The 25,465-nt window shown below is 43.2% G+C and overlaps 1 protein-coding gene across 2 annotated transcripts in view; it reads left to right on the forward strand.

Annotated features, from left to right (window-relative positions):
* Nucleotides 1-25,465, forward strand: part of blk (BLK proto-oncogene, Src family tyrosine kinase) — a 222,550-nt gene that overhangs the window by 168,003 nt on the left and 29,082 nt on the right. For both annotated transcript variants that reach the window (XM_039749471.1, XM_039749472.1), the window contains 2 exons: nucleotides 13,577-13,756; nucleotides 22,048-22,124. In XM_039749471.1, the coding sequence (XP_039605405.1) occupies nucleotides 13,577-13,756; nucleotides 22,048-22,124 (257 nt within the window). The remainder of the gene's footprint in view (nucleotides 1-13,576; nucleotides 13,757-22,047; nucleotides 22,125-25,465) is intronic.

A 25,465-nucleotide genomic window follows, 5' to 3' on the forward strand; every position in this document is an offset into this window, starting at 1 on the left:
AGAAGTGAGGTCAGGTCCGCCCATCTCTGGCTCCCCAAAGTGAAGTAAGTCGGCTCCTTTTATTCTGCTCCAGGTGGCTCGATTTCCGCATCTGGAATCACTCCCAGCTATGGTGGAAGCCCAACGCAGCAGGGCTCTGCAAACCTCCACGGCTTCCCCGGGTGGCATCCACGGAACCCAACAGGGACTGCAGCAAATTCCCCATGAAGCCCAGCGCGAATCTGAGGTGCCTCTGCAACCCCTTAGTGGAGCTGCCATCTAGCACTCAAGGGGAGGCAGTGTCCTGTGTACGTCTGCTCTCCCGGTCCTTCCAACATATTGGCCTCCTGGCCGGGAAAGGACCGCAGCTGTCCATCACACTGTTTACGCTTAGACAAAACACAATTGTTTGTCAATTTTTGCTCCAAATAGTATACTTATTTATCCATCCATCCAGTATCCAACCCACTATATCCTAACTACAGGGTCACGGGGGTCTGGCGGAACCAATCCTAGCCAACACAGGGCACAAGTCAGGAAGCAAATCCCGGGTAGGGTGCCAGCCCACCACAGGGCACACACACACCAAGCACAATTTAGGATCGCCAATGCACCTAACCTGCTTGTCTTTGGACTGTGGGAGGAAACCCACGCAGACACGGGGAGAACATGCAAACTCCACACAGGGAAAACCCGGGAAGTGAACCCAGGTCTCCTAACTGCAAGGCAGCAGCGCTACCACTGCACCACTGTGCCCCCCCTTATTTTTTTCTTTAAAATTATTTTCAAAGTCACAATAATCTCGATCTCCCTTTTAATTTAGAGCTTTTCTATTAAACTCTTGTGTAAAGGTCTGCATTTTTACAAGAGTTCTTTTCTTATTTAACATTCGGGGTGTGTGTACCTCAAAAGAATCTTAATGGTGAACTCCATCCTAGGACTGATCATTGATTTGGGAGTGTTTCTTAAAACCCATCTCTCTATATATAAAATCCAACATCTGTCTGTCTGTATGTCTATTTTTCACAAGGGAACTACTTAACGGCTGCGGTGGGCTGGCGCCCTGCCTGGGGTTTGTTTCCTGGCTGGGATTGGCTCCAGCTGGGCCCGTGACCCTGTAGTTAGGATATAGCGGGTTAGATAATGGATGGATGGAACTACTTAACGGATTTAGATTGGAATTTTTTTCTATAATTTGCTTCAACATTTCAGTTAGTTTTGCGACTTCTCTCATAGCACTAAGTATCATAGTTCGCTTACGGTACCGATTTAATTGTGCGAATCCGAGACAAAGGATGAGGGTGGGGGGGGCTCTCGTCACCATGCGCCAGCCTCGGGTCGTATCTTTCATCCGCTTAGCTAACGAATGGAATTAGATCAGGTGTTTTTTCTAGAATCTGCTTGCACATTCCAGTCAATTTTGCGACTTCTCTCATCGCATTTATAAAACACCCGGATGTGCTCCAGGTGCTCGTTGACCTTATTCCAGCAGCACTTACAGGTGTGGTAGAAGTGCAGCAATTAAGGGCCCAGCAGCTCCCCAGGCACCCCCCGGTGGTGGCCACAGGCCCCAGCAGGGTTGAGCTTTCATGCTCCAAACATGGTAGATCTGCAGCACGCCCTCTAGCACTCCAGGGAGGTGATGTTCTGGATAGGCTGTCCCCACCGGACCTTCTAGTATCAAGGCCCCAGCCGTCCACCACACACTTAAAGAAATCATGCATTAATGCTTCGCAGGATTATATTTTATGGAGAAATTAAACTAATCTAAAAATAATTCAAACTGTTAATAATTACATATTCATTAGTTAATATTTCTATGTTTTTTAAATGTTTGAAGGTTTCTGTGTTCTAAGGTTGCAGCTAACTTTACTTTGACAGAAATCCTTCCTGAATTAGAGTTGATTTGGGAGATAATCAATAAGAATGAACAAGAAAGGATAAAAACTGGGGATTTGTACAGTGCCTTGTGCTAGTATTCATCCCCCTCAGTGTTTATCCTGTGTTTTCGCATTACAACCTGGAATTCAAGTGGATTTTTAGGGAGTTAGCACCCTTTGACTTACACAACACATCTACCACTTTGAAGGTGAGACAATTTTTATTGTGACACAAATATTAATGAAGACAAAAAATCGTGAGTGGTCTCCCTTCGACTCTATCGTATAGTCAGATTTTGGGGTGGATATTTGAGGAGTAAGCCACAAAAAAAAATAATTATATTTTTTTATATTATGTACAATTAAGAACCATCAAAATAAAATAAAATCAGTAATATATTGAGCAATTATTATAAAAGTAAAGTTGAATAAATCAGACTCTGCAGCTGCATGAATAAAAGGGAAAGCACCAACTCCGGTTAGCAGAAATAACCAAAGGCTGAGGGAAATCTATGTTTTGTACCTAGATAGATAGATAGATAGATAGATAGATAGATAGATAGATAGATAGATAGATAGATAGATAGATAGATAGATAGATAGATAGATAGATAGATAGATGTGAAAGGCACTATATAATAGAGATAGATAGATAGATAGATAGATAGATAGATAGATAGATAGATAGATAGATAGATAGATAGATAGATGTGAAAGGCACTATATAATAGATAGATAGATAGATAGATAGATAGATAGATAGATAGATAGATAGATAGATAGTTGTGAAAGGCACTATATAATAGAGATAGATAGATAGATAGATAGATAGATAGATAGATAGATGTGAAAGGCACTATATAATAGATAGATAGATAGATAGATAGATAGATGTGAAAGGCATTAGATAGATAGATAGATAGATAGATAGATAGATAGATAGATAGATAGATAGATAGATAGATAGATAGTTGTGAAAGGCACTATATAATAGAGATAGATAGATAGATAGATAGATAGATAGATAGATAGATGTGAAAGGCACTATATAATAGATAGATAGATAGATAGATAGATAGATAGATAGATAGATAGATAGATAGATGATGATAAGGATAGATAGATAGATAGATAATAGATAGATAGATAGATAGATAGATAGATAGATAGATATTACACATATTACACATTGTTTTATAATAAGTAAATTCCAGCCTAATTCTTGAAATTACATAAAATTTGAAAATAAACAGTACATCATCTGGTAACGTACTACTCTGTTTATTATCACGGCTTTTAAAATGGATAATTTTGCCTGCCCAAATAAATAATTTAAAAGCTGAATTTTTGATTTTGATGTTTTGTTGTATTTCATGCCCCAAATAAATTTCTGACCATCATAATAAACATTAAATTTTTCACATATTTTTTGAAAGTACACAAACAGAGTTTGCAGTCTCATACAATACAAGTATAAATGATAAACTGTCTCTCTCTCCCCATTTATCGCTCACATCACTTTGAATTTTACTTAAAAACACATTAGTTGCGATGACCCCGTGTACGATTCTCCATTATAAATCGCCTGCTCTCTTATTATTAGGTGGTTTATAAAATTCTCTCCATGCTGGCCTGACCTCCCCCTTTACATTTAATATTTCAGTCCAAGGCGTCATGATGGTGTTTTTTAGATTTGAAAAATGAAAACCTTTAATGCAGTACACATACACATCTTTTTTTGTTAAAGATCGAAAAAAATTATTTTCTTGTCTATCAAGCCTTAAAATCGAGTCCTCCCTCACACTATTCATGTCCAATTTTGGTTCCACCTCCAGATCAGAAAAACAGTCCTCCTCCTCTCCTCCTCTGTCTTTGGATGTACTGAAGTCGAGTTCCCTGATTTTCTCTAAGCCTAATGAGGTCTTTTGCCATAAAGGACAGTAAATAATTGACCGTTCTTATTGATCGAATGCCCATCCTTGAAGCCAACACAGTTGGATCTTTAAAACTCTTGTTGTCTTCCTCCAATAATTGAGAAAAAACAACAATTCCACTTTTAATCAAAGTCTTTACAAAACTAATTTTAAAAAGTAGTGGACATATGAATAAAGAATTTAAAATGAGGGGTTCGTTGAAATGCGAAGGTGATTTGGATGGCACTCGCTGAAGAAAGGAACTCCAAGTACGTAAAACTCCTTATATAAAATTTGGGTAACGGAGTGAGATCTAAATTACTCAAGTCCATTAGCAATAACCGTACATCAAAACTTAAATTTTCAATCTTATGGAAAAATGAAAGAGCCATTCCTTTCCAAATTAAGGGTTCCAAAGAGAAAAACAGGCGCTGTAAAACCATCAACCTGAAACTAGCGGCCTTACAGCAGACATCAATCAGCCCTTGTCCTCCTTCCTCCACCGGTAAACTGATGAGTCCTTTCTTGAGCCAGTGCATGCCATTCCAAAAAAGTCAACTAATAATTTTTGTATGGAGTGTAAGAGTCCTGATGGCGGGTCAACACTCATCAGTCTGTGCCACAGCATGGAGGCAACGAGATTGTTGATAACAAGAACTCTTCCTCTAAAAGAGAGCTTAGGCGCAATCCACTGCCATTTCTTTAACCACAAGTCAATCTGTTGTAAAAAGCCCTCCCAGTTGTCCTTTTCAGTGTCCTCACCACCCAGCACAACCCCAAGGTAATGGAAAGCTTTCCTACTCCAGCCCAGCCCTGATGGTAAGACTGGCAGAGGACGATGTGCCCAGTCCCCTGATAAATATGCATTCCCTTTCTCCCAGTTAACTTTAGCAGAAGATGCTTCTTCAAAAAGTGCTAAACATTTACACACAGCAGAGACGTCTTCATCAGAATTCACAAACACCACGACATCGTCTGCATCGGCCAGAAGTTTAAACGTTAAATTTTTAGACAACGGAATTGTGAATCCCTGCAGGTGTTTATCAAGCTGCCTAAGAAAAGGTTCAATGGAGATGGCATATAACATCCCTGACAAAGGACACCCCTGACGAATCCCCCTGGTCACAGCGAATGGCCGGCTTAACACCCCATTGATTTTTAATACTCCAAACACGTTGGAGTACAACAATTTGATGTACCTTATAAAACGTAAACCAAAACCAAACGCTCTTAAAGTTGTAAATAAATATTTGTGATCGACCCATCAAAAGCCTTTTCTTGGTCTAACGACAGAACGCCAACATCGATATTGAAAGCTTTCGATGCAGAAATGATGTCCCTCAGCACAAATATGTTGTCGTGGATTTGTCTGTCCGGTACGCAGTAGGACTGGTAGGGGTTGATGATGCTGCCCATCACTTTACTCAGCCTCGTCGCTAATCCCTTCGAGATGATTTTATAATCTGAGCAGAGTAAGCTCACAGGCCGCCAGTTCTTCAGAAGGCAGAGGTTGCCTTTCTTAGGTAACAAAGTGATGACAGCTCGGCGACAGCTGACCGGAAGCTCCCCTGCTTGCAAACTGTCCTGTACCACCTCGAAGAAGTCCAAACCTAATAACGCCAAAAATGTTTATAAATTCAACCGTAAGCCGTCAATTCCCGACGTCTTCCCAGTATTTAGACTGTCAAGTGCAATTGTGAGTTCTTGAAAAGTGAGGTCGTTGTCCATAAACTCAGCTAAATCATCAGAAATGTGAGGCTGTCCTTGTAGCAAAGTGGCTGAAGAAGAGAAACTGAGCGGCTCCTTCGTAAAAAGACACAGCAAAGTCCCGGATGTCCTCAGGTTCCCTCAGCTCTTCTCCAGTGTCTTTTTGGAGGACATGAATAACTTTTCCTTGGGCTTCCTTCTTTTCCAAAGCAAAGAAAAATTTTGTAGGTGCATCGAGGTGGTTAAGTTTTTGAAATCGAGAACGTATTAAAGCTCCGTGAGCTCGAAGTTCCAATAAATCCCGTAGTGTTGTTTTCTTTGTGCTCAGGTTGTTCAGCAGATCTTCAGAGTAGCCATTTAGCAGAGTCTGATGGATCTCGGTGATCTCCTCCTCGAGTTTCTTCATTTTTAAAATACAGGCCTTGGTGACGTGTTCAGTGTACTGTTGACAGAACTGACGAATCTGCACCTTGGACACGTCCCACCACTGTCTCAGGGATTCGAACTGCAGTTTGGTGGAACTCCACTGCTTCCAGAAGAAATTAAAACATTCCACAAAGTGATTGTCCTGAAGGAGAGTTGTGTTGAAGTGCCAGTAAGATTTATATTTTTGTGGAGATGGGAGGAGAAAAGTAACAGAAACCAGAGAGTGATCGGAAAAAGCGACAGGAGTGATGAGAGTGTTAGTTAATAAATTGAGGTGCCGTTTTGAACTGTAAAAGCGATCTAAGCGAGCAAACGAGAGGTGCCCTCTGCTCCCTTTGAGCCACGTGAACTGTCTGTCAGCTGGAAAGTGAGAGCGCCACACATCGACCAAGTCATAGGTCTCACGATTTCCTTGAGTTTCTTAACTGACCCCAAGTGCGGCTCGGCCCCATTTCTATCCATAAACCAGTCCTCTGTACAATTAAAATCCCCCAGCACACGATCTCATTATTTGTAAATTCATCCAAAACCTTCCTTAATAATTCAAAAAAATCCACCCTGGCAGTGCCGTTATTGGGGGCATAAACATTAATAAAAACCAACGAGTGGGGCCCTCCTCTGCCTTCACAACTAAAAGTCTGCCAGCCATAACCTCAGTCACCTTTGTGATTTTTAACAAGGAGGTCTTACTAATCAGCACCGCCACCCCTGCGCTCACACTGGTGCCATGACTGAAAAAGCCCGTCCCTCCCCAGTCCTGCACCCAGGCAGCCTGACTCTGTGGATCTGAGTGGGTCTCTTGTAGAAAACTCACATCTAAGTGCTTTTGTTTTAAAAAATCACAGACCAAGGTCCTCTTTAAATTATCTCGACAGCCATTGACATTTAGGGTACCAACATGTAACTCAGCCATATTTACAACACAAAAGAAACACAAAACACACCAGAAAACCAAGAGATTCACTTTCATGACTGCAGTATCCATCAGGACTTATTTTGAAGGATCTTGCGCACTCTGCTCATTACGTTTTTTAACCTGGTGGTCTCCTTTTGGTCCAACCCTAAATTAGCTGCATTGTGCTTTATATTTTTCGCTGAGCTCAAAAAGAGTTCAAGGTCTGGAAAATAATCCTGCACTTGAACACCCCTCTTTCCCTCTAAATATTCCAAGAACTTTCTGATGCTCTTAGTGCTGTAACCCCCTTTAGGCTCCAAACCAAACACTGAGAAGGTGTTATCAGAAATGTCGAAGGTATCCTTCACCCTCCACACCTTCACCACTATCTGCAATATCCTTTTTAACTGACACAATTTGTTTTTTGCACCGATTGTCTGACATTAAAATCTTTTTTGCACCTGTGGTGGACTCCACTGCTTCCTTTCTTTTCCTAGTGGTGATTTGTGATGTCTCCTTACACTCACCTGACTCCACACTCACATCCATCTTGTCTGCCTCACTCACAGCTGCTCTCCTTGCACCTTTGATTTCCTTCCTACTGCTGCTGCTGCTTGCATTTTGTTCAGTGCCCAGGTCCAACTCAAGATTGCCCTCAGTAGTAACTACATTAGGCATGACTACATTTGTCTCATTATTAGTGGACAGTGTTGCACCACTTGGAGACGGATCATCTCTGCTGTATCATTACAGCCCCTTCATCCTGAAGCAGGGTGACATTCTCATCACTGCAGACCTCTGCAGCCTGACCAGTGAGGGCCTCCTCAGTCTCAGCTATGTGCCCTTCTGTAAGGACGGAGGCTCCTTCACCTGGGACACTGGGCTCATCTACAGGTGTATCACCAGCCTCAGCCAGCACACCTTTGTTATTTTTGTCTTGCTCTTTTTTAGTGTCTATTGCAGCATCACCTTTGTCAGCAGGCTCCAGTTGCTCCTCAGTTTCCTTCTCATCTAATTCACTCACACTATCAGTCAGCTCACCTTCTTCAAACTCCTCCTCCTCCTCTTCAGACTCTGGCTCACTCTCTCCACTTTCTTCATCACTTAAATAAACATTCTCTCTTTTGCAGTCAATCGCTTTATGGCCTGCTCTACCACAACTGAAACATTTCATTGATTCTGAACTCACAAACACCACGTAATCCACACCCTCCACTCGGAACTTTAAGGCCACGTTAAGTTCATCATTTGCGTTTTTTAAAATCATATAAAGCTGTCACCGAAAAGACACGTCATGCTTTAAATTAAGGGGATCTGCAGCCCAGTGGAATCATAGTAATGGGAGACATCACTTCACCATATCTGCGCAGTTCGCTGCAAGATTTCATTACTCAAGAAAGGAGGTACATTGGAAATGATAACCTTACGAGCAGGAGTCGACAGCGGCAACACGGAGATCAGCGCGCCATTAAGCACAACACCCTGCTCGACCAGTCGGGGCACCAGCGCTTCATCATCCACAAATATTACTACAGCTTTATTCATACGTGAGGCTGACCGCACATTCTTACACCCCACCACCCTACTGACCTCCATAACGCAGGCCTCCACCGAGACCGGCGGATCAACAAGCAACTTTACAGCGTGCCTTCTGGAAAGACCTGAAAAACTATCTGGAGATAAGCCATCTCGTATCACTTTAGACGCCGCCATAGCGGCAAAGCCGCTATCGCGTCCTCTTTAGAAACAGTAAAAGTATTCGTAAAACTAAAACAAACAAACAAAAAAGAAAAAAGAAAGAGAGAGATACTCACAACACGCACCGCCGTCGACGAAACGAAAACACAGACACGCCCACCCCAGACCACACCAATCAAGAGGCAAATGGACAGAGAGATAGAGATAGATAGATAGATAGATAGATAGATAGATAGTGTCACAGGAGGCTGGGGGACAGACCCAGCCGGGATGCCTGGAAGGACCGGGAGGTGGCTTATACGACCCCTGGGCCATGAGGGGGCAACAGCCCTGGATCTTGAGGGGACCACGGGAGAGGAGCAAGGAGGCTTCAGCCCATTGGGGCCCGTGGCCACCACCAGGGGGTGCCCCGAGCTTAAGAGAGCCCGGGAAACGTTCACTTCTGCCACACCCGGGAAGATGGAGGAGTCGGGAGTGGGAGCAGGACGAAGTTCCTGTGGAGAGAGGAAAAGGTTGGCCCATGGACAGTGTGAGAAAGGCCCATATTAGGGGTTATTGGTGCTGGGAGTACTGTGTGCTGTGCGGGACTGTGTTTGGAGAAAATAAATTTGTGCTTTTTATAAAGATGTGGTCTCAGTCTGGTGGTGTCCAGGCATATCTCACAATAGATAGATAGATAGATAGATACTTTATTAATTCCAAGGGGAACTTCACATATTCCAGCAACAGCATACTGATAAAAAACAATATTAAATTAAAGAGTGATAACAATGCAGGTAAAACAGACAATAATCAATTCCCCGGGTGGAATTGAAGAGTCTTATAGTTTTGGGGAGGAACAATCTCCTCAATCTGTCAATGGAGTAGGACGGTGACAGCAGTCTGTCGCTGAAGCTGCTCCTCTGTCTGGAGATGATCCTGTTCAGTGGATGCAGTGGATTCTCCATGATTGACAGGAGTCTGCTCAGTGCCCGTCGCTCTGCCACAGATGTCAAACTGTCCAGCTCCGTGCCTACAATAGAGCCTGCCATCCTCACCAGTTTGTCCAGGCGTGAGGCGTCCCTCTTCGTTATGCTGCCTCCCCAGCACACCACCGCGTAGAAGAGGGCTAATACTTGTATGTAAACTTTGGTTGACTGAAGTGAAAGCGGACTCAAGTTATCATGTTTACAAACACAGACAGACACACACACATAATTCTAAAAATCGTATTTCCGGATTCGGGGAGGTCCAGAACGTTGAGATTCATCAAAATCACGAAATGGAATTTTTACAGTATTCCAATATTTTCCTTGTACTTTGAATACAATAAATTAAGGGTTGTCTAAAATGTCGAGATTCATCAAAATCTTGACATCGAATCTTTGGACGATTACAATACTTTCCCTGTACTTCATATACAAGTAAGTAAAAAGCAGAAATCACGAGTGTGCATAAGTTTTCAGCCCCCAAAGTCAGTACTTTCTAGAGTACTGGATCCTCTGCAGTTTGCCTAGCAGACACATGTTGATGTGGAGGACGCTCTCGTTTCCATGCTCCACAGGGTCTAATCCCAGTTGGACAAAGCTGGCACCACAGTCAGGATCACGTTCTTTGACTTTTCCAGTGCTTTTAACGCCATTCTGTCTCATCAACTGGAGAAACGGCTCAAGGCTTTAAATTTTAATGCCCCCACAATCCCCTGGATCATGGAATACCTGACCAACAGACAGCAGTTTGTGAGGCTGTGGGACTGTGTGTCAGAAACGGTGCTGTGTAATACTGGAGCACCTCAGGTTGAACTCTCCTGTTTTCCTTCCTGCTCACCCTCCAAACAACAGACTTCCAGCACAATACCACCACTTGCCATCTACAGAAATTTTCAGATGACTCGTCCATCATAGGCTGCATTAATAATGGAGATGAATCAGAGTACAGGAAAGTCGTGAAGGACTTCATCTTGTGGTGCAAAGACAGAAACTTGCAACTCAGAATCAGCAAAAAAAAAGAGCTGGTGGTAGACTTCTAACGTGGCAAGATGCCAGGGGGTGGACATGAAGGTGGTGCAGAGGTACAAGGACCTGGGGGTTCACATGAATGACAAACTGGATTGATCTGAGAGCACAGGGGTGCTGGACAAGAAGGGTCATAGCAGACTGGACTTGCTAAGTAGACTTGGGTCTTTTGGTGTTTGCAGCAAGCTGCTGGAAATGTTCTGCCAGTCCATAATACAATACAATACAATTTATTTTTTGTGGAGCCCAAAATCACACAAGAAGTGCCGTAATGGGCTTTAACAGGCCCTGCCTTCTGACAGCCTCCCAGCCTTGACTCTCTATGAAGACAAGGAAAATTTCCCCCCAAAAAATGGAAGAAACCTTGGGAAAGGCAGTTCAAAGAGAGACACCTTTCCAGGTAGGTTGGGCGTGCAGTGGGTGTCAAAAAGAAGAGGGGGTCAATACAATACACAGAACAGAACAGATCCTTAATTCAGTATAGTAGGCTGAAGAACTTGTCTCCTTGTGACGTGTATCTGTACTTGCTAATTTTGAAAATTTCACCTAATTTCACCTGGGCACTTCAAATTCAAGCAAATAGCACACAAAATGCACCAATCCATCCAAGTTCAGGGAAAAAAGCATGGAAAATGAACATGTATGTGTACATAATAGCCAGTGTGAAGTTCTACACCACAGTCTCCTGGATAAGCAACCTGAAAACTTGCTCTGTTACCCCCATAACCTACATGTCCTCTCTCACCACATCCATCCTCCTTCTAGGGAGGATAAAACAGAAGGACGAGGTACCTGATACTTCTTCTTCTTGTTCTTCTTTTGGCTCCTCCCATTAGGGATCACCACAGTGGATCATTTTTTTCCATATCTTCCTGTCCTCATCATCTTGCTCTGTCACAACCATCACCTGCATGTCCTCTCTCACCACATTCATAAACCTTCTCTTAGGCCTTCCTCTTCTCCTCTTGCCTGTCAGCTCTATCCTTAGCCTACTTTTCCCAATATACCCAGCATCTCTCCTCTGCACATGTCCAAACCATCACAATCTCGCCTCTCTGACTTTGTCTCCCAACCGTCCAACCTGAGATGATTCATTTCTAATCGTGTCCATCCCCATCACACCCAATGCAAATGTTATGCCGGTTCATTCCTCACAACAGGCAGTGATTTATTTCTAGAGGGTGAAAGGAACATTTTGTAGATGTGATCTTCAGGGGGCACCCCTGAGTAAACCCAACCCCAGAATTATTCAATTAAGCTTGGAGCAGAAGCTTAGGGTTCTAGGGGTTATAAAACAGAAGAACGAGATACATGATACTTCTTCTTCTTGTTCTTCTTTTGGCTGCTCCCGTTAGGGGTCACCACAGCGGATCATCTTTTTCCATATCTTCCTGTCTTCATCATCTTGTTCTGTTACACCCATCACCTGCATGTCCTCTCTCACCACATCCATGAACCTTCTCTTAGGCCTTCCTCTTCTCCTCTTACCTGGCAGCTCTATCCTTACCATCCTTCTCCCAGTATACCCAGCATCTCTCCTCTGCACATGTCCAAACCAACATAATCTCGCCTCTCTGACTTTGTCTCCTAACCGTCCAACCTGAGCTGACCCTCTAAATGTCCTCATTTCTAATCCTGTCCATCTTTATCACACCCAATGCAAATCTTAGCATCTTTAACTCTGCCACCTCCAGCTCTGTCTCCTGCTTTCTGGTCAGTGCCACCATCTCCCACCCATATAACATATCTGGTCTCACTATCGTCCTTTAGGCCATCCCTTTTACTCTTCCTGATACCCGTCTGTCACAAATCACTCCTGACACTCCACCCTGCCTGCACTCTCTTCTTCACTTCTCTTCCACAATCCCCATTACTCTGTACTGTTGATCCCAAGTTTTTAAACTCATCCACCTTCGCCAATTCTGCTCCCTTCATCCTCACCATTCCACTGACCTCGCTCTCATTTACACACATGTATTCTGTCTTGGTGGTCCTACTGACCTTCATTCCTCTCCTCTCTAGAGCAGATCTCCACCTCTCCAGGGTCTGCTCAATCTGCTTCCTACTCTCACTACAGATCACAATGTCATCAGCAAACATCACAGTCCACAGAGACTCCTGTCTAATCTCGTCTGTTAACCTGTCCATCACCATTGCAAATAAAAAAGGGCTCAGAGCCGATCCCTGATGTAATCCCACCTCCGTCACTCCTACCATAGACCTCACTAATGTCAAACTTCCCTCGAGACCCCTGCAATAAAGCGTATTTAAATAAGAAAGTCTTCATCATTACTGTATTTTATTCAAGAACACTGCAATAGCCGAATATAAGGCATGAAAAATTGAAAAAAGTAAACTCATGGGTCATTTATTATCACTCCTTAAAAAATACAAAATGAACTGAACATGAACGAGTTCAAAATTGACATGGTGACCTCTAAACATGAATTTATTCATTTTAATCTGTGTGAACTGAACTTTGAGCTCGTTCTTGTGAAGTGTGAACTTGCACAACACTGGTGGGTTTCTATTTTAGCGATAGGAGGGTGGGAGACATACGTAGCTAAAGGGAGCAAAGTACAGAAATACCCTTAATTGAAACCTGCCCCAGAGCACTCTGGACCACCTCAGAATGGCCAAAAGTTCAAGTCCCAATTAGAGACAAAGCAAAAACAACACAGGAGTGGCTTAAGGACAACTGGGGGGCCCAGTTAGAGCTCAGACTTGAGCCCACTCGGACAACTCTGGAGAGACCTGAAAGTCGCTCTCTACTGATGGTCTCCCTACAATCTGGCAGAGCTTGAGAAAGGAGAGGAGAATGTCATAAAATTCCCAAATTCAGGTGTCCTTCAACAAGGTACTGAGGAAAAGGCCAGATGTTTTGTGTCTGTGTCAGACATTTGCAAACTCTGTCATTCTGGGTTTATGGAGCATAGACTGATGGGCAGACATTGCAGATTTAGCCATTTAAAATGAAATCTATAACACAATAAAATGTGCAGAAATGGAAGGGGTGTGAATACTTTCTGAGTCCACTGTATTTCAGATTTGAATGTTTCTGTATGCTTCTCTTTTGTTTTACAGGTCTGTATAAAAACCGTCAAAAAGTGGCTATCAAGACCCTGAAAGAGGGCAACATGGCTCCAGAGGCTTTCCTGGCTGAAGCCAACATAATGAAGACCCTTCAACACAATAAGCTTGTACGACTCTATGCTGTAGTTACTAAAGAGCCCATCTTGATCGTGACGGAATTCATGTCCAATGGTAAGAACTCCTCTGGTGGCAGCGGTGGGATGGTGGGATGGTGGGCAGTATGAGAAAGTCCATAGTGAGTTAGCCCTTACATCTAACTGTGAGGAAGAACAACAATTGTGGTCATGGAATTCCTGAATAAATTTTTTCTTAGGTTATGGTAGCTTTAAACTGATACGGTAGCTGATACTGATGCTCTGTGTAAGAAAGGTCAGAGCCGACTATACTTCCTTAGAAGGTTGGCGTCCTTCAACATCTGCAATAAGATGCTGCAGATGTTCTATGAGACGGTTGTGGCGAGTGCCCTCTTCTACGCGGTGGTGTGCTGGGGTGACAGCATAAAGACGAAAGACACCTCACGCCGGGACAAACTTGTTAAGAAGGCAGGCTGTATTGTAGGAGTAAAGTTGAACAGTTTAACATCTGTGGCAGAGCGACGGGCACTGAGAAAACTCCTGTCAATCATGGAGAATCCACTGCATCCACTGAACAGGATCATCTCCAGACAGAGGAGCAGCTTCAGTGACAGACTGAAGAGACCCCACACTATGCGACTCTTCAATTCCATCCAGGGGAGTAAATGCTAACATTATTTAGCATTAAAAAATGCTAACATTATTTAAAGTAATTGTCTGCTTTTACATGCATTTTTATTACTATTTAATTTAATATTTTTTTTTGTATCAGTATACTGCTGCAGGATTATGTGTATTTCCCCTTGGGATTAATAAAGTATCTATCTATCTATCTATCTATCTATCTATCTATCTATCTATCTATCTATCTATCTATCTATCTATCTATTATATAGTGCCTTTCACATCTATCTATCTATCTATCTATCTATCTATCTATCTATCTATCTTATAGTGCCTTTCACATCTATCTATCTATCTATCTATCTATCTATCTATCTATCTATCTATCTATCTAATGAAGAAAACATAATACATGTTGAGTTCTATCTGGGCCAGTAGCCACCAAGAAATGGCAAGAACAAAACAATAATTTGTTTAAAAGGACTAGCTCAGGGGTTCTGAACCTGATATCCGTGGACACCTAGGGGGTCCATGTATGGGTTTCGGGGGTCCGTGAGGGTCAGATAAAAATGAACATTTATATTCACTATACAGCCCAGTAATTGTTGATTTTTTTTTTCGTGTGATCTTTCTCACGTGATTTTTCTTACATATTAATAAGCCTAGTGAGTTAGAAAAATAACGGCGAGAAACATGTCGCAGGAGAAAAATAGTGGTCACCGTACATGTCAAATATGTATGAGACAATCAAATCTCGATAAATACAGCACATGATATTCATTGATTGCAAAGTTGTGTTTATGTGAATATTTCTGGGGAAGGGGGTCTATAGCTTTTATCAGATCCTTAAAGGGGTCCGTGACTCAAACAAGGTTAAGAATTGCTGGACTAGATATTACAGTCCTTGATGATTCAGCACAGCGCTTGCCTTGAGTGGGCTTGGGGATGTCTTCTTTGTCGAGATGACATTGAAATGACCAATATACGATGTTTCCACCAATATGACATCATTTGTGTACCTGAGCCTCATAGAGCGTTTCGGCCTTTTGCCACCCTCAGCCGAGGCAGGCCCACCACAGGCCGAGGCTGATCAGACCTGGGTGTGTGTTGAATGGTTACTAAGTGATCATTTGGCAGCCCATTTATATTTGCACAGAGCACAGTGACATATTAAACTTTACCGTATATACTCACGTATAAGTCGGGTCTCAAAACCCGAAAAATCGATCATAAAATCAGACCCCGACTAATACGCCCATTCGAAAATGCAACCCTTCATTTTTTTTTGTGTTTACATCTTCTTGCCTCTTCCAATCTTGTATCGGTTTCTCAGACGCATCGAATTTTGTTGCAGCAGCGCAGTTACTAATTTCTTTCGCTAACGACGTTTAATTTAAAACCAGCTTCATATTTTCTTCTGATCGAACTCTCTATCGTAGATAAGGGATGCTCTTACTGATGCTGGTACAGCACATTGCTGCGCCCACAATGTGCAGTCTGCTCCGTGGTTCCTCTCTCAGGTGGGCGCTAGCATATCATAATCACTTGTACCAATAGCGTGAGTTTTCAGCATTCGACTTATACGACTGACATTATAAAATACCAGAAATTATACTGTAAAATCAAGTCCCGAGTAATACGCGGGAGAACTCATCCACGAGTATATACGGTATACACAATTACAACTGTCTACTCGCCAAGAAGATAAATTCAAATGATGAAGTGAAAGGGCCAAGTTGGACAGACGTTAACTATTCTCGTCAATATCTGCGCTGTTTACTACTGGAATGGAAGTGAAGATTCTGGGGAAAAAAGTGTGCGCACTACTTCTGCAAATGCTGACTGGTGTACGGCTTTCAATTTTTACCAAGATTTTCAAATTTTAAGAGCCAAAATTCTGGACATTTTAAAAATTGTATAAATTCCTACCAGAGATCCCTTGGTACGTTAAAAATGAGGTCATTTCCGCGAAAATGAGGATGGTTGGCAGTCCTGGGCATACCGCAGCTTTTTTCTTTCATATGCCTCATTGATGGCATCCTCCCAAGGGACTGTCAGCTCAACGATGAAGACACATCGGCAGGAGTTAGACCAAAGGACCAAGTCTGGGTGCAGATTGGTGGCTGCGATTTCAGATGGGAAGGTTGACACTCATTTCCCAATCCCTGGCTGTACCCACATGAGTCAGAAGGTCTGGGCTTGGTCTGCTATTTCCCTTCCCAGATGAAAAATGTTAGTTGTGGGAAGGTAGCCTGAGCAATTAGGGTGATGGCGTTGGTTGACACTCTTATGTCCTTTAGTGCCGAGACCAAGCATCTCAGTACTTGGTTATGATGCCCCGTGTATCTTCCTTGTGTTAAGCTATTCTTACAACCCACCAGGAAGTGTTCAAGGGTTGCCAGGGCTGCACACTGGTGACAGGCTGGTTCTCCTCCATGTCAAGATGTAGGTGTCTTGGTGAGGGCAGCTTTTGATATGTGGCTCTAACGATGAAACTTAGCCTGTTTGTTTCCATGTTTCACATCTGGCTCCATGTGATTTTACGTTTCTCTATGCCATCTAAACTCAATAAGCATCCTTGGACTTGGGGGACTGCTCTAGCACAACTGTCTCCTTCCAAATAGTGCGACTCAAACTACTTACACCTTAACACCAACAAGACCAAGGAGCTGGTGGTGGATTTTAGGAGGCCTAGGCCCCTCATGGACCCTGTGATCATCAGAGGTGACTGTGCAGAGGGTGCAGACCTATAAATATCTGGGAGTGCAGCTGGATGACAAATTGGACTGGACTGCCAATACTGATGCTCTATGTAAGAAAGGTCAGAGCAGACTATACTTTCTGAGAAGGTTGGCATCCTTCAACATCTGCAGTAAGATGCTGCAGATGTTCTACCAGACGGTTGTGGCGAGCGCCCTCTTCTACGTGGTGGTGTGCTGGAGTGGCAGCATAAAGATGAAAGACGCCTCACGCCGGGACAAACTTGTTAAGAAGGCAGGCTCCATTGTAGGATTAAAGTTGGACAGTTTAATATCTGTGGCAGAGCGACGGGCATTAAGCAAATCATGAATAATCCACTGCATCCACTGAACAGGACAGACAGAGGAGTAGCTTCAGTGACAGACTTTTGACACCGTCCTACTCCACTGACAGACTAAAGAGATCGTTCCTCCCCAACACTATGCGACTCTTCAATTCCACCCGGTGGAGTAAATGCTAACATTAATTTTATTTTAATTTTTTAAATTTTTTTTTTTTTTTTATTACTATTTAATATAATATTGTTTCTTTGTATCAGTATACTGCTGCTGGATTATGTGAATTTCCCCTTGGGATTAATAAAGTATCTATCTATCTATCTATCTATCTATCTATCTATCTATCTATCTATCTATCTATCTATCTATCTATCTATCTATCTATCTATCTATCTATCACCTCCTCCACCACCAGATTCCGGTGTAGCCTTTTGCCATATGGGTGTGGTTGGTCCCTCTGCCATGTTGCACTTACTCCACAATGTCCTGGTGTCTGAGGGTAGCTTTTGCTTCTGCCACTGCCAAACTTACGTCCCATTTCATCCCTGTCACTAGGATCAGCGCAGCATTGGGGTTACGGGACACTTTGATTATCATATTTAGTCTTGCTTTGGCACATCCATATTCCCCCACAAGGCTTGATAAAGGCAGAGAGGGGCCTCCATTCTCATACAGGCCTATGCTGCTGAGGCATCTTGGTAGTCTCAGCCACTTCCTCACTTATGTGCTCACCAATCTTTCCAGCCATTCGATATGGGATAGTGTGACCTTAATATCACATTAACACAACCATTCAGGCCCATCGCTCAGTGACTCCAATGCTGAGTCTTCTTAGGTTTGACGTGATTAAGCTTCACACACCTGGATTTGGGGATTTCTGCCATTCCTGTCTGCAGATCATCTAAAGTTCTATAAGGCTGGATGAAGATTTGAAGGTGTACGGCTATTTTCAGGTCCCTTCAGAAATGCCACTCCACAAAACATTCACAGAGTTGTCCTGTGTTGTCTTTGCTTTGTGGTTAGGGTCATCGTCTAAAGGTGAACCTTCACACCAGTCTGTGGTCCACAGTGCTCTGGATGGCTCCATTCAGATTTCCTTTCACCCTGACTAGTCTCCAAGATCCTACTGCTGAAAAACAAGCCTGCCACCACCATGCTTCACTGCTGGAGTGATGTTGTTTGGTGTTCACCAGGCAGGGTGCTAATTTTGATATCATCAGATCAGAGAATCTTGTTTTTCACAGCGTGAGAGTGTGACGATGCGGGTCCACTCCATGCTCCCATCTGTCTTTATGGGAGCCCTTAAACCCAACACCGTCTGTAATGTCACCAAGATGAGCTAACAAAGGAGGACAAATCTCACATGAAGCCAGGGGATGTATCCAAAAAGTGCATAAGTGCTTTTATTAAAACAATAATCACAGTGTCCAAACAAAAAGTGCAGTGCATCAGTTTCAATAAATATTCAATAAAACAAGTGTCCAGTGGGGATAAAAATCAAATAAATAAATCCTTTAAAATCCGAGGTTGAAATCTACAGAAGTTAAAATGCAATCTCTCTCTCATTATTCTCCAACCCACCTCTGTCACTCTCTCCCCGGCTCACCCATTGCTTACTCAGCCGGTGGAGACCCAACAGGCACGAGCTTCTTCGTCCAACCTCCGTCTTGGCCTCCTTCCGGACGTCACTGCAGATCGTCGAGGTCGACTCTCCTCCCTTCATCCTTCGCGCACCTGTGGTCGCTCCTCTGATCCCTCGGGAGGACACCTACCTTGCTCGCCCCACTTAATCGAACAATCAGTGGGGTGAACTGGGGGCCCAAGCTCGTTCTGTCTCCTTCTATAGGTGGCCAGATCATTCTGACTGGACTGCTCTTTCCCGTCCTTTAACTACTACTACTACTACTACTACGTCTTCTTCTTCTTCTTCTTCTTCTTCTTCTTCTTCTTCTTCTTCTTCTTCTTCTTCTCCTCCTCCTCGATCTCTCTATTCATCTCTTCCCCTTCTCTGGTGTCGGCCCGTATATATACCCCCAAGCTGCCAGGTGGAGCCTTCCCTGCAGTATGGAGGTTCCCCAAAGACCAGCAGGGCATCATGGACATTGCAGTTTTTATACACAGCCCTGCTGGATGGCATGGGGACCACTAGGAGACGCTGCAGGGAGGAAAATTGGTTATTCGCCTTACACCCAGGAAGTACGTCAGAGTCACATGGACAAACGGAACGATGTGCTTCCTGGGTGAAGAAAAGAAGGATTTTTATCTGACCCGGAAGTGTTCCAGGTCACATGGACAGAGAGGGTTAAACACTTCCGGGTCAAGGACTATAAAAAGGACTACAAAACACCAGATGGTGAGCTGAGCTGGGTGGTAGGAGGGCAACGCGTCTGGGAGTGGAGGATTGGTTTATTTTTTTTTGTGATTGTGAGTTTATATGAGTATAGTGGAGGAGAGGGTGCTTTGTGCACTGTGGCATTTAAATAAAGTCAACATTTGGACTTTTTCCTGGTGTCTGGAGTCTTGGACAAGGGTCCAAGGGATCGATACTGCTCCCTATCTGTCACAATATATATAGTGACAGATTGGGGCTCTCTTGACCCCTTGAACCCTCAGACCACCCGTAAGACACCAGGTAAAAGTCCAAATACTTGATTTATTAGGACCATAAAGTGCACAAAGCACACTCTCCTCCACAATACTCTTACACAAATCAAAAATCACTAATCACAAATACAATAAACATTCCACCACTCCCAGACGCCTTGTCCTCCTACCACCCAGCTCAGCTCACCATCTGGGAGCTGTCACAGTCCTTTTAAAGTCCCTGACGTGGAAGTGTTCCAATCCCCAGTTCATGTGATCCTTATCACTTTCGGGTCAGATAAAAAGTCATTTTCTTCATCCTGGAAGTACGTCACTTCTGCTGTCGCTCTGCCTATGACACACTTCCGGGTTATAGGGCACATATGACTTTCTATGCCTCCCTGCAGTGTCCTCTGTTGGCCCCTGGGGTATCCAGCAGGTTTGTAGGGGAAAACTCCAAAGTCCATGATTCCCTGCTGGTATCCGGGGAACCTCCATGCTGCAGGGAGAGCTCCATCTTGCAGCCTGGGGGTATTGGCCGTGATGACAAGCCGGCCATAGACCACAATATATATTTAGACATCCCCACGCACCTCCGTGGGCTCAGTGCCTTAATCACATACCGCAGGAAGCCAATGAGGCAATCGAGAATGACCGCACCCACACGTACAGGTGCGACTCGCTACAACCACCTCATTAACTCCCCGCCGTCGTGCGATTGCGCCCACTGAGAACAGCACGGCTATACGGATTTAAAACCCGGCCTTTTTTTATTGGAAGCCTCGGACCCGCTATAACACAGAGAGTTCTTTAGGTGCCTTTTTTGCAAACTCCAAGTGGATTTCCATTTGGTATTTAATGACTGTCTGGCCAATCTCTGTATATATAAAATCCAACGTCTGTCTGTCTGCCTGTATGTTTGTCCACTTTCAACGAGAAAACCACTTAACGGATTTAGATCGAGTTTTTTTCTATAATTTGCTTGAACAGTTGATTTTGCGATTTCTCTCATTGCACTATGTATCATGGTTCGCTTTCAGTACCGATTTATTGGCCCTCCTCACTCACGCACCAGCCTCGGTGCATGTTCCTTACCTCTACTAAGCTACTTAACGGATTTAAATCAGGTTTTTTTCTAGAATTTCCTTGAACATTCTGGTTGATTTTACGACTTCTCTCATCATGCTAAGAATCAGAGTTCGCTTGCGGTAGCGATATATTCGCACAAATCTGAGACAGAGGCTGTGGGCCGAGGCGAGGGGGAAGCGTGACGTCAGGAGTAGGGAGCCGGGCAGGTTTTGTAGCGTACCTTCCCTCCGCTTAGCTAGCGATACCTGTTTGTTTATTGATTTTTAAAGTTTGTCCTGTTTCACTACTGCACGGGTGGGGTCGTGGTGGACAGCTAATATGTCATAAAACCCAGATCGGTAGAGTGGTGGTTGTCCTTCTGGAAGTTTCTCCTATCTCCACACAGGTTCTCTGGAACCAGCCATTGGGTTCTCTTACCAGTGCCCTTCTCCCATGATTGCTCACTTTGGCTGGGTGGCCACTTCTAGGAGGGCTCATTGTAGTCCTAAACTTCAATTTCCAATTGCGAAGGCCACAATGCTCTTGGGAGCCTTCAATCCTGCAAACTTTTACGTAAGCCTTCCTAAAATCTGTGCCTCGATGAAATCCTGTCTGCAGGCTATTTCTTCAAACTCATGTCTTGGTTTTTGCTCAAATAGGGGAATCTTCTAAAGACCTTCCTATCTTTTCCTAATCAATCCAATGAATTGAGGTTACCACAGGGTGATGGAAACATCTCACCGATGATCACTAGAATGGGAGGCACCTGGGCCAGACTTTAGGTGTCAAGGAGATGTTTCAGTTTGTTATTTTTAATAAATTTTCAAATATTCCTAAACTCCCATTCTGACGTTGTCATCCTTGGATACGGAGTGTTGGTTGATGAGGGGAAAAAATGAAGTGAAATGATTTTAGCACAAGGCCAAGACATAGCAACATGCGAAAAACTTGAATGGGTGTGAATACTTTCTGATGGCACTGTAAGTACTTTGTCCATCAATCAAGAAATGAACATATTTTTGTATAAAATGATATATAATGATAGTTCATTTCCACCTTTTTTTTTCTCCTGCAGGTAGCTTATTAGATTTCCTGAAAACAGACCAAGGAAACAGACTCCAGCTTTCGAAACTGATTGACATGTCGGCTCAGGTTGGTGAAATCACATTATTGTTGAGATTTCCATTCTGCACATGAAAATGGGAGATCAATAAGGCTGAAGATGTGCAACTTGAGGTTGTGTGTTCTTCTGGGATGTTGGACTAGTTCAACATCTTCCTAAAAATGTAATCCTGATTTAGAATATTTCATTTTTTCCAAAGCTTCTTGGTCTCTTAAGCAGAACCTACTGTATGTTGGGCTCGCCGGCTTAGGTCATGAAATTGTCTCTCGTTACACTCTTTCTGGTAGCAGGTGAGTGTTTTATGCAGAATTGTGGTGTTGAATATTAGTGGTAGGGAAATGGCAGTAGAGCCAGCGCTGCCTTCTGGCTAACATTCCCACTCTGTGGGGCCCTTGAGCAAGGCACTTAACCTGAAATCTCTTTCAAAACTTCACATTGTTTAGTCATTAATGGACTCATGTCTCTTGGTAAAACGAATGGTCTGCAAATAACCTCAATGACCTGGCTTAGAGTCTGCGGGGTGATGGACGGGCACACTTTGATTGGCTTGGAGCGGTTGAAGATCTTGAGATCTTAATGTGCATTCAGGTTTGTAAGTCATGATAAGTTCAGACAAGTAAGCCGGACCTCGGCCATTTAATGCTTTCTATGTTAAAAGGAGGATTTTGAAATCTGCCCTAAACTTAACCGGGAGCCAGTGTAACGACTCTAGAACTGGGGTTATGTGTTCGTATTTTCTTGTTCTTGTAATAATTCTTGTAGCAGCATTTTGGCTTAACTAAAGGCTGTATAAATGGTTGAAGGAAGTCCAAGTTCATCTTTAATTAATTTTGGTTAGTGATTGTTTAGTCTTCTTTGTTTGAGAGTCTTCATGGCCCAGGATATCTGGGTATTGTTTGTATTTTGTTTAAGAGCTGCAGTGCTATGGGAAATGTAAAGTTGGAAATCGTTTCCCACCTCTGTAGCACTCAGAATGTGAGCAACAAAGAGCTTTCCCTATAGAAAGTCGGTCAATCAATCTACAGAGTAGACCAAGGGTTCTTCGTGTGAGCAGATCTAGTCCATTGAAGAGCAGTGCGGTGGCTCAGCTGGCAGTTTAAGTACAAAACTACAGGATAGGTTGATAGGTCATTAAGTGATATAAATGTGTTTTCTTTTTATTTTTTATTGATTTTTAATTAAGCGGCATGGTGGCGCAGTAGGTAGTGCTGCTGTCTCGCACTTAGGTCTGGGTTCGCTTCCCGGGTACTCACTTGCTGGAGTTTGCATGTTCTCCCCGTGTCTGTGTGGTTTTCCTCCCACAATCCAAAGACATGCAGGTTAGGTGCATTGGCGATCCTAAATTATCCCTAGTGTGTGTCTATTGGGAGAAGGATGCTAAGGATAGAGCTGCCAGGCAAGAGGACCAGAGAAGGTTTATGGATGTGGTGAGAGAGGACATGCAGGCGATGGGAATGACGGAGCAAGATGACGAGGAGAGGAAGATATGGAAGATGATGATCCGCTGTGGCGACCCTTAATGAGAGGAGCCGAAAGAAGAAGATTTAATGCTGTTTTTAATATCTAGTCATGGCTTTGATGGTATTTCTTCCCCAAGAGGGCAATTTTTGGGATTTACGTGCTTTTCAGACAACATTGAGTGGGATGACAGTGCGTCAGCTAATTCCTAAAATCTATTATCCTGTTGAATATAAAGAAAGATCGGTCTGATCCAAGAAACTATAGGAAAAATAAGCGTATCATACAACACATGTATGTTAATAGCAGGAATTATTAAAGAGAAGATTGAGCAACACATTTCCCCTTGGGATTAATAAAGTATCTATCTATCTATCTATCTATCTATCTATCTATCTATCTATCTATCTATCTATCTATCTATCTATCTGTCATATAGTGCCTTTCACAACTATCTATCTATCTATCTATCTATCTATCTATCTATCTATCTATCTATCTATCTATCTATCTATCTATCTATCTATCATTTCTAGAACAGGAGTATTAGTGAACTGTGTGGAGGGCTTTTGACAGGGAGGTCGTTTTTCTTCGCTAATACGCTGGAATTCTATGAGGGAAGCAACAAAAGAATACGATCAGAGAGATGAATGCGATGCTCTTCCGGTCTCCATTGTCGAGAAGCTTCCTGCATTGTGGGATGAGGGCTAAGACTTAAAAGATGAGGCAGAGGTCTAAGTAAATCCATACCATTCAAACTTGTTTGCAGGACCTGATTAACGTCTGGATTTAAAAACTTCTGGAACTCTGAGCCATTGATTTCATCCCTTAAGAAATGTTCAGTCTTTGAGATTTTAATTTGATGTGCCACAATAAAAATGTTTACTCCAAACTCTGAAGGAGGGAAGAAAAGACAGGTGAATGTGATGTTAACCCGTGTATACATGGGACTTTCAGCAAACACTATTACATACCTTGGGTCTTTGGAGACCTGCCATATATTTATATACAAATGAGGCCTCAAACAACGGTAACAGTAGAAGTTTTATTGAAAACTCTTCCATGAACACTTTGCTTCTTTTTAAAGTCATTTTTAATTGTTAATTACTTTTCATTTTCTTCTCAGGACAATAATCCCAGACGACATGACAAAGTGAAAACAGGTTTTCAAAAAGGTTTGCAAACTGATTAAAAATTTTAAAAAAATAAATACAAATCATTCCTTCATAGCCGTATTCAGACCCTTTTGTCAACAGTTCCAACTTTATGCCTGCTTGGTAAGTCTACAAGCTTTGGGTAGTGTACTCCTTTCTTGGCCTGGCAGATCCTCTTAGGCTCCTCAGATTGGATGCTAAGCGTACGTGAACGGCCATCTTCAGGTCTCTTCACCCATGTTCTGGTGGGTTTAAGTCTGGGCTTTGGCTGGACCACTCAAGGACACTCGGAGACTTGTCCTAAAGTCACTCTAGCATTGTATTGGCTGTAGGCTTTACGTCATTGTCGTACTCAAATTTGACCCGTCTAAGGTGGCGTGAAGATTGCAGTGTGGCTACTGGCACCAGGAGTCTGTAGGTGGGTACAATATTGGCTCAGAAACAGAAAGCAAAGGGTGTAATGGTGAGAGGAATTGTTCAGAATTAGGTGATGTTAAGAGTGATGACCATCAGGGGTCAGTGCAGGACTTTTAGTCTTTTTAACTATTCATAGATAAGAATTTAATCAATAACGTGATGTGAAAGCCAGCCCGACCACAGGCAGACACCATCTGAAGTCCACCACACATGATTTATTTACAAGTATTTACAAAATAAAGTCCCGCACCCCACACCTCTCTCTGTCTCTCTCTTCCTCTCACTGGTCCTCTTTGGGCCGTCTTCTCTCACTCTCCCAAGCCTTGCCTTCTGCCAGCTCC

Source organism: Polypterus senegalus, chromosome 3, assembly GCF_016835505.1.
Source record: "Polypterus senegalus isolate Bchr_013 chromosome 3, ASM1683550v1, whole genome shotgun sequence".
NCBI lineage: Eukaryota > Metazoa > Chordata > Cladistia > Polypteriformes > Polypteridae > Polypterus > Polypterus senegalus.